This window comes from Engraulis encrasicolus, chromosome 20 (genome assembly GCF_034702125.1).
Source record: "Engraulis encrasicolus isolate BLACKSEA-1 chromosome 20, IST_EnEncr_1.0, whole genome shotgun sequence".
NCBI classification, from domain to species: Eukaryota; Metazoa; Chordata; class Actinopteri; order Clupeiformes; family Engraulidae; genus Engraulis; species Engraulis encrasicolus.
Genome location: NC_085876.1, coordinates 22,131,272 through 22,141,271, shown reverse-complemented (window position 1 = coordinate 22,141,271; position 10,000 = coordinate 22,131,272). Strand labels below are relative to the sequence as shown.

General features: G+C 46.0%; 1 protein-coding gene across 1 annotated transcript in view; it reads right to left on the bottom strand.

The window, feature by feature from the left end:
• The window catches only part of csmd3b (CUB and Sushi multiple domains 3b), an 810,903-nt gene that overhangs the window by 154,279 nt on the left and 646,624 nt on the right, over window positions 1-10,000 (bottom strand). The window contains exons 50-52 of the mRNA XM_063186185.1: window positions 8,242-8,430; window positions 2,980-3,165; window positions 1-112 (exon numbers count right to left, since the gene is read on the bottom strand). The exon at window positions 1-112 is cut by the window's left edge and continues 83 nt beyond it. Coding sequence (XP_063042255.1) covers window positions 1-112; window positions 2,980-3,165; window positions 8,242-8,430 — 487 coding nt within the window. The remainder of the gene's footprint in view (window positions 113-2,979; window positions 3,166-8,241; window positions 8,431-10,000) is intronic.

The window sequence follows — 10,000 nt, the reverse complement described above, 5'->3', positions numbered from 1 at the left end:
CCTGGGTCACAGGTGAAGATGATCTTGGTGCGGAACTCGTAGTGGGAGCCGTTGACGATGCGCCAACGCCCGTGCTCCAGGGAGAAGGAGCCGATACTGGGGCACACCACCACTGTGGAGAGGAGAGAAAAACACACACACACACACACACACACACACACACACACACACACACACACACACACACACACACACACACACACACACACACACACACACACACACACACACACACACACACACACACACGCGCGCGCGTAAGCATGTGGACACGCACGGACGCACACACAAACACGTGCGGGGGTGGGCGCACACACACACATGCAGGCGCACACAAACACATATGCACGCACATACATACGCGCGCACAAACAAACATGCAGAAAACCCAGTCACACACAAACACATGTGTTCACACTCACACAAAAACACAAACACACACGCAAATATTATTCAATATTAGACGATAATTCACAACTTGAAACATCAATCAATTAAGGTAAACTAAACCAAATTAGAAAAAATTAAAACAAAATTGAAAGTTAATATTGAACTGAATCAATCACAGGCTCTTCTGTCTGCCTGTCTTTTGCCTGTAAACAGCATCTCCCTGCTTCTGTTCTGCCTCACTCAAAGCTCACCAGTAACACGTTAACTTTACGGTACAGTAATTACTGTGTACTTTCTGCGTAACAACAGGGCAAACAGAGAGAAATTAAACACACATCATTACACATACTGTATATCAACCAAATATAGCTCACTCTTAACATACATTCAGCCCAAGGCAGGTCTCTCTCTCTCTCTCTCTCTCTCTCTCTCTCTCTCTCTCTCTCTCTCTCTCTCTCTCTCTCTCTCTCTCTCTCTCTCTCTCTCTCTCTCTCTCTCTCTCATACATTCCCACCCACACACACCCTCAAAAACTGACACATACACCAACATGATCTCCAAAATTTCCGTGCTCCTGGACACGGATGTTAAGGACACAAAATCCGTGTCCAGGACTGTGCTCTTGGACACAGAATTGTTTTCCGTGATGGACACACGGAAGTGCTCTCTCTATACTCCCACAGCTCTATGTTTCCACAGTCTTGTGTTTTCTCAGGATCTTTCTAATTTTAAATATTTTTCACCCAAAAACATTTCTTACTGACAGGTTAGGGTTAGGGATTGTTTTGGTCTGGGCACGGCTAGTATTCTTTCATTCATTATATGAATTTGATAGCCTATCAACCAACTGGAAAAGGTATTTCTCAAAAATATGTCTTTAATGACAGGTTAAGGTTAGGCAATGTTTTGGTCAGGGCACAAATTAAATTGCTATAGCATTATTTTGTTTAGGATTAGCATTTGGTATGTATTTTCTAATGATAGAGTTAACACAGTGCTGTGGAAATATAGAAAGCACTTCCGTGTCCAGGAGCACAGAATTTTGGAAAAATCTGTGCTCCTGGACACAGATTTCGTGTCCTTAATATCCGTGTCCAGGAGCACGGAAATTTTGGAGATCAGGCTGCACACACACACACGAAATCATAAAGTGTCCAAACAAAAGTGGCACAGAGCAGCCCAAGACATAGTGACCAACAAAGTGTCTAGGAGTATCAGAGTTCAACGTGCATAGTCCAGGGGAAGGAAAAAAAGGCAGGGTTCAGTATCCATGAAAGCCGTGAAAGCCCAACTGGGAAACTCGAATCCCATTGTCATTGTGACATATCACTCCACAGCACACAAGTGCACACTGCACACAACAAAATTGCATTCATGCATCCTCACCCGTAAAAGGGGGCAGCCACCAATGGCGCCCCAAGGGAGCAGTGCGGCGGGACGGTACCATGCTCAGGGTGCCTCAGTCATGAAGGAGGATGGGGGAGAGCACTGGTTAATTACTCCACCCACCAACCTGGCAGGTCGGGAGTCGAACCGGCAACCTTTGGGCTACAAGTCTGATGCCCTAACCGCTTACCCATGACTGCCCATTCATACACATATCTCGAGAATTACTATGAAACAACAGCATATTTTCTAACAATGTAAACATCAAACTTCTCTCTGTTACTTTGTTGTTACCCAATTAATGGTATTTACTATTTACCCCCTTTTAATTTTAGATACCATGTCACTTCTCTCTGTTACCCAGAAAGAACACAGTAATTATATATGGCAACTGTACCATAAAACGAAGCATTACCAGCTCACCTTTTTGGTCCTGTTGTTATGCTACAAGCAGAGCAATGCAATGTAGCACTCTCAGTTTACAATCACACAAATTAAAAGATAATCCACTCTTAGCACACTTGTGGCAGTGGGCCTGGGAGATTGGAACAATTACTTCTTTGTGAAAGTTAATTATCTTGCCCAGGGAGAGTGAGCCGAAAGAGTGGAGAAAAAAAAAGAGAGAGAGAGAGAGAGAGAGAGAGAGAGAGAGAGAGAGAGAGAGAGAGAGAGAGAGAGAGAGAGAGGGAGAGAGAGAATGAGATACAATATGCTCAGCCATACTTTCAGTCACACAGAATTTCAGAGCACACATGAAAGGAGAGACACGGGAGAGAAACACAAACATGTGCATGTACAGAGGCCTGCACACATACACACGCACGCACGCACGCACACACACACACACACACACACACACACACGTACATCCACTAAAGAGAGCACGCGAATACACAAAATCAGGCAAAGACACACACACACTTTGATCTTCCTTTCATTCTTTTTCATAACCTCACATAAAAAGGCTATCTTTCTCCTTCTCTCTCACACACACAAAACACACACACACACAAACACACACTTACAGCACTCCTCTCTTTCATGGTGTCTTTATTCCTTACACACAAAAAAAACATCTCACCCCCCCAGCCCACACCAAAAAAGCACAGACAGGTTACACAGACACACACTCACGCACGCACGCACGCACGCACGTACGCACGCACCACGCACGCACGCACGCACACTCACACACACACACACCTGAGCAGCGCGGGATCTTGTTGTGGTTGCTCCAGGTGCCGTCCGGTTGGCACACGGCGCTGGTCAGCTCCTTGGAGGAGAGGCGGTAGCCGTCGTTACAGAAGTAGGTCACACGCGTGGCCACCGAGTAGTCAGCTGCCAGCACACCCCCATTCAGGGGCGCCTTAGGCACCCCACACGACACCGCTGCAGAGAGAGAGATAGAGAGAGAGATAGAGAGAGAGAGAGAGAGAGAGAGAGAGAGAGAGAGAGAGAGAGAGAGGGAGATGGTTAGGCATTGACAGGGTGAAAATTACTTTTTAATACCCTTTCCCCTCAAAAAAATTAAAGGTGCACTGTGTAAGATGGTGGCCAGAGACACATCAACATCCCAGTGACCCTCTGATGAAGACGGAAGTAATACCGTGGAAACATGTCAGGTAAAAGATAAAACTTTTATATATCTTAAGGCAAAAGAAAATCTAAAGTGTTGAGAATGCGACTTTGTTGAAAAAGAGACTGCATTCGTTCAGTGGAAATAGCAAAATAAGGGTGATATCTTCACGAGAGACAACACAATAGGTGAGACGGGGCCTCTGGAGATTAAAATGCAGACACTCAGGCAGCTCAGGGGAGCCAAGAGGAGACCATTCACTATCATATCTGCTGCTGCGACTCGACTGCTGCGGCACTCATTTAGCAATAACAAAAGGCCGGCAACACAACAGACTAGACTTAGTTTTCTTTTCTCATTCTTTTTGTGCTCCTTCATTCCTTTATGCAAACTCTGCCTCTCTCTCTCTCTCTCTCTCTCTCTCTCTCTCTCCCTCCTTCTCTCTATTTATCTCTCTCTCTTTCAGTGTTCTTCTGTGTAAACATTTCTTTATTTTCCCCTAACTCTCTCTCTCTCTCTACGCATCTCTCTCTCTCTCTCTCTCTCTCTCTCTCTCTCTCTCTCTCTCTCTCTCTATCTCTCCCCATTGCTCTTACGTAAGCACTTAATGTCGCGTAGGAAGGAAGGCATGGTGAAGTGGCCTTGCACTATTTTGCTACTTCAGAGAGGGCACAGCTGGGCCACTTACACAGTGGAGAGGAGATGAGAGGAAAAGACAGGAGAGCAGAAGAGAAGAGAAGAGACGAGGGCAGAAGAGAAGAGAAGAGAAGAGAAGAGAAGAGAAGAGAAGAGAAGAGAAGAGAAGAGAAGAGAAGAGAAGAGAAGAGAAGAGAAGAGAAGAGAAGAGAAGAGAAGACATGAGGACAAAAGAGAAGAGAAGAGAAGGAGAGAAGAGGAGAGAAGAGAAGACAGGAGGGCAGAAGAGAAGAGAAGACAGGAGGGCAGAAGAGAAGAGAAGAGAAGAGAAGAGAAGAGAGAAGGGTAGAAGAAAAGAGAGAAGGGTAGAAGAGAAGAGAGGGGGCAGAAGAGAAGAGAAGAGAAGACAGGAGGGCAGATGAGAAGAGAAGAGAAGAGAAGAGAGGAGAAGAGAAGACAGGAGAAGAGAAGAGAAGAGAAGAGAAGAGAAGAGAAGAGAAGAGAAGAGAAGAGAAGAGAAGAGAAGAGAAGAGAAGAGAAGAGAAGAGAAGAGAAGAGAAGAGAAGAGAAGAGAGGAGGGCAGAAGAGAGGAGAAGAGAAGAGAGGAGAAGAGAAGAGAGAAGAGGAGTGGATCATTACTAATGTGCTCAGCAGGAATCCTCGTCAATACAGTAATGCGATTACAACCACACAGGATTGGCCACCCCAAATAATTCATGGGGACCAATCAAGCATGTCAAATCACCCCATCCCAAGCATTTTTATTTATTTATTTTTTAAAATATATATTGGTTACTTTTTTAATTTGACACTAACAGAAGATGAGATGCCTTTTCCATGTGTTATTTCTTGCCCCTTCTAATATGTATAACAGGCAGCTGCTAAGCACTCAGAGGGAAACACTAGGGACATTTTATGGAGTGTTTTTAGTGTCAGTGGCCGTCACAGAATAGGGGGATGAGGAGGAGGAGGAGGAGGAGGAAGAAGATGAGGAAGAAGATGGAGAGGAGGAGGAACAGGAGGAGGAGGAAGAGTAGGGAGAAGAAGATGGAGAGGAGGAGGAGGAGGAAGAAGAGGAGGAGGGAGAAGATGGAGAGGAGGAGAAGAGGATGAGCAGAGAATGAGGAGGAGGAAGAGGAAGATGAAGAGGGGGAGGATTGTGATGGAGAGGAGGAGGAAGGAAAAGAGGAAAAGGAGGAGGATGATGAGGAGGAAGAGGGAGAGGAAGAGGAGGAAGAAGAGGAAGACGAAGATGGAGATAAAGAAGATATTGAGGAGGACGAGGAAGAGTAGGATGATGAGGTGGAGGAGGAGGAAGATGAAGAAGATGATGAGGAGGACAAGGAAGAGGAAGAGGAGGAAGATGATGAGGATTTGGGACTGCAGGGCGCCAGAGGGGGACTGCAGATAGTGGGGTAGTAATGGCCCATTCCAGACAGAATCCAAACTAGTGGAAGATCGCACTTATCCTACCTGGATATTTCAGCTCCCGTTCCATGAAGTTGAAATGGGAGTTCTACTACCATAGCAACCGCTACATTTTAGCTGAATTTAGCGAGGTGTTTTGATACGAGCCAAAAGAGCTAGAATAGCTATTATTCTGTCATATGTTACATTTATGTTGACACAATATGATGTTATAACATGAACAATGTTGACTTAAAATGACTGTGTTTGGAACAGCTGCACACAAATGAAATGAAGTTTCACTATCTATTGACCTCTTAAATAACGGCTCCATGGGCGCCGCCATTATCATCCGACTTTTTTTGATGTGGGAGTAGTGCGAGTCCCCCTGACTTCGATAAGTGGAGCTCCCACTTCGACTGGCGCTCCAGAGCATTTTCTTTAGTAGGAGGTTGGGTAAGTGCGATCTCCTACTAGTATGGGTTGGGGACTGGAATGTACCACAAGGCACATACGGCACTAAGGCACATTTACAGACTGAGGATGGCAATAGATGGTATAGATAGTATAGTATAGATATTATCTATTAGATACACACACACAGTGGACATTACAGAGGAAGGTGGAGAGGAAGAGGAGGAGGAAGATGAAGAGGAAGGGGAAGGAGAGGAGGAAGAGGAGGATGAAGAATAAGGTGAGGAAGAGGATGACGAAGAGGGGAAGGATGAAGAGTAAGAGAAATGGGAAGATGGGCAAGATGAAGAAGAAAATGAGGAAGAAGAGGAAGAAGGGCTCTGGGAGAGAACTGGGGACTGCGTGTGTGCGCATGTGTGTGATTCTTTCTGTTTCTCAGGAGGAGAAAAATAACACAGAACACAAACAATAATAAAAACGACAAAATAAATGAAATGAAGGTGAGTGTGAAAACAACAGGGCCGGTGTGGGAGTGATTCTTGGGAAAAAAAGAGAAGAAGTTGGCAGTGGGGTTGACGAAACTGAAATCTGTCGACGCCTCATTAGAGCTGACAGCCATCAGGCCTGTTGGCCAGCACCCGACTAGACACTCACACACACACACACACACACACACACACACACACACACACACACACACACACACACAAACACACACACACACACACACACACACACACGCACACACACACGCACACGCACACGCACACGCACACGCACACGCACACACACACCTTATTGGCTGCCTTCGACTAGCAACACACTCACAGACATACACACACACACACACATTTTGGGCCTGGCAGAACACAGTGTACGGTATTCTCAGCACTGTGCTCACACACTTGCTCACACATTCGCTCAGTATTGTGGTAACTACTCCTGCAGTAGGAAGAGGCGGAGGAGGGGGAGGAGGAGTGCTTGGTGATGGGAGGAAGAGGAGGGAGAGGAGGAAGAGGAGGGGGAGGAGGAGAAGGAGAGGAAGACGAAGATGATAAAGATGAGGAGGATGGGGATGAGGTAGAGGATGAGGAGGAGGAGGAGGAGGAGATTGGATAGGAGTAGGAGGAGGAGGAGGAGGATGAAGAGGGGGAATAGGAGAAGGAGAGTGAAGAGGAGAAGGAGGGGGAAGAGGAGGAGGAAGATAAGGAAGAAGAGCAAGGGGGTCTGCAGGATGAAGAGGAGGAAGTGTGCTTGGTGATGGGAGGAAGAGCAGGAGGAGGAAGAGGAGGATTACCTTTGAAACTAGTTACTCCCAAAACTGATTACGATACACATGCCACGATGTGATTCTATCACCATGCATTGCGATTCATGTACTATCACGATGCATTGCGATATTTATGTCAGTATATGTGTAAAAATACCGGTTATTTGTCAGTTGCTGTGTAGCATTCAGTAGTCCAGTTAATTTAATTCAAGCATTGTAGCATCTGGGAGAGAGCCTCCATTACAACAGAAATACTACCTACTCTGTACTGAACAAAATGAACCACTGCCGAATTCAATTTTATTGTTATTTAAATAATCGATTGTCATGAATTGATACAGTATATCGTGAAAATAAGAATCGCGTAACGCAAGTACTTCAGGCCCCCCTGCAAGCTACCAAGAATGGCCCCCCGAACGAAAAAAGAGGCTCTACACATGTAATATAATGTGGAGGGGGCCCGTTTCTTCAAATCAAGGGCCCATGTGGGCCCCCCGCCTCGTATGGGCCCCCCTGTCTCGCGGGGGCTGCGGGGGTATACTTTACGCCCCTGCGATACATTGTCATGGCTGGATGCAGTAGTGTGCCCCTAGTGTGGGTGTGTGGGTGCTTGGCTCTCTCGCAAGGCCTCCCCCCGGCCCACACTTAACTTACTAAAACTCCCCCTATAAAAAATTCACAAGGACATTTACAAACAACGGCAAATGGGCTGTATAAATGGGCCAGTTAAGCCGCCCACTACGGTATATTGTATTACTCAAGTCCAGCTGGAGCGAGACGGAAGGCTTCACAGTGAAGTACTGTAGTGAGATTTGTCTTGAGATGTTGTGTAACCCACAGTACGTGGACTGGACACAAGTCCAACAAAAACACAAGCGCATAGTATACATAGTAAATATGGGCCCACAACAAATGACCTCGGACCTCGCAAATGCTATTAGGAGAGATGGATCAGGTGGGAGAGACCCCCACACCCAAGATATGAAAAGATGTTTGTGAGCTACACAAATGCACACACACCCACGCACACACACACACACACACACACACACACACACACACACACACACACACACACACACACACACACACACACACACACACACACACACACACACACACACACACACACAAACAAACACACACAAACACACACACTCACCTTGGCAAGCAGGCACAGGTGTGTCCCAGTCGTAGAAGCCGAACAGCGTCTTTTTGCAGACGGCGGTGCCCTTGCCCACCAGGCGGTAGCCGCGGTCGCAGGCCCAGCGCACCTGGCTGTTGACGTGTCCGCCCGTCTGGCTGCTGACCGAGCCGTGCAGCGGAGACTCCGGCGTACTGCAGTACAGCGCTGTAGTGGAGGATAGGAGAGAAGGACACACACACACACACACACACACACACACACACACACACACACACACACACACACACACACACACACACACACACACACACACACACGATCCAAAACACAAACACACACAAGTAGACAGACACACAGACACGCCCTATCAGTTCTTTTATCAGGCGGCCACACAAGGGGACCCAGAGAACAGGGGCCCGTACTTATAATAATAATAACAACTCACAAACAAACACAGGTAAGACTTTCTTATAAAGTTGCACTGTGTAGTATTTGCATGCTGCCCATTCACAAAGGTTACCTTTTTCCACAAATACTTACCATCACCATCACATTCTAAGTATTCATTATGACTGGCAAAACTGCACCATTTCATACATTTCGTAAAAGGTGGAGCTTCTCCATGTCGGCCATTTTGATTTTCCAGAAATAGACTTTTCAGCTGCAAAATGCACTACACCTGAACGCAGAGCAGGTACAGTATAAAGCTACAAAGCTAAAAGTGCTCGAGTTCTCATTTTCTTTACTAAATGACACCAGTAATATCTATTAGCCTCCCAGATTCAGAAAGTTTTACAAGACGTTCTTGCCACATACTGTAGTGTAATTGCTGTTCTAGTCAATCTGCTGATCCAGCTGAACATAATTAGCAAAAATAAATCCAGGTTCAAGAATGAGAAAGAATGAGAATAAATTCTCTGACGAAGGCACTCCAATTTAGAATGTCTTTATTTATTTGACAAGTCCCACATGGACATATTAAAAACAAGGCCCACGCGTAGCGGCATGAGTGCCTTCTTCAGGGCAGTGGCACGTAGTGGCATGTAGGACTTGTCAAATAAATAAAGACATTTTAAATTGGAGTGCCTTAGTAAGGATGCACAATACCTCGGACTGAAGAGCACCCAAACCCAAGAAACCAACAAACTATATATATAAGAGCACGCCATACTCTACACACTTTAAGTAGCAAATTTTTTTTTTCCCCCCTGGCCAGGCAGGGTTGATGAGCGAATTAGTACAAATGATCACTAGTATCAACCAAAGACAGTAGAAAACAAGACTAATCAGTGACGTCATACAATAAGCGTGTAGTAGCCAGGCTGTGCCCTTCTAGTCACTTTCAGCGTTGCAACTAGTAGGTCAAGAGCAACGCAAATACTTTCTGAGTTCCTGAAAATACGGGAACTCCTCCCACTTTGTCGATAAGCAAGAAACCATAAGAAAACCCAGGGAGGCGGGTCAACCATGCTGTTTGGGAAATGTTAATTGTTATGCTCTTGGTCAGACCAAATCTTGAAGAGATTTGAACATCAATGATAATCAGGTAATCAGATGTAGTACGGCATGGGTGACCCTGGGAGTCACTTCTTCCACTGTCAGTACTGGCAGCATGGTAAAGTGCAATGCCCCTACCGCCAGGGCTGGAATGTGGAACAGGTCACAGGACACTAGGATAATAATTCTGGCACAGTATCACTGTAGCACAGTGTTTCTCAAACTTTTTCAGACCGAGGACCACTTTGTCCCCCCAAAAATGTTTAGGGACCACCTG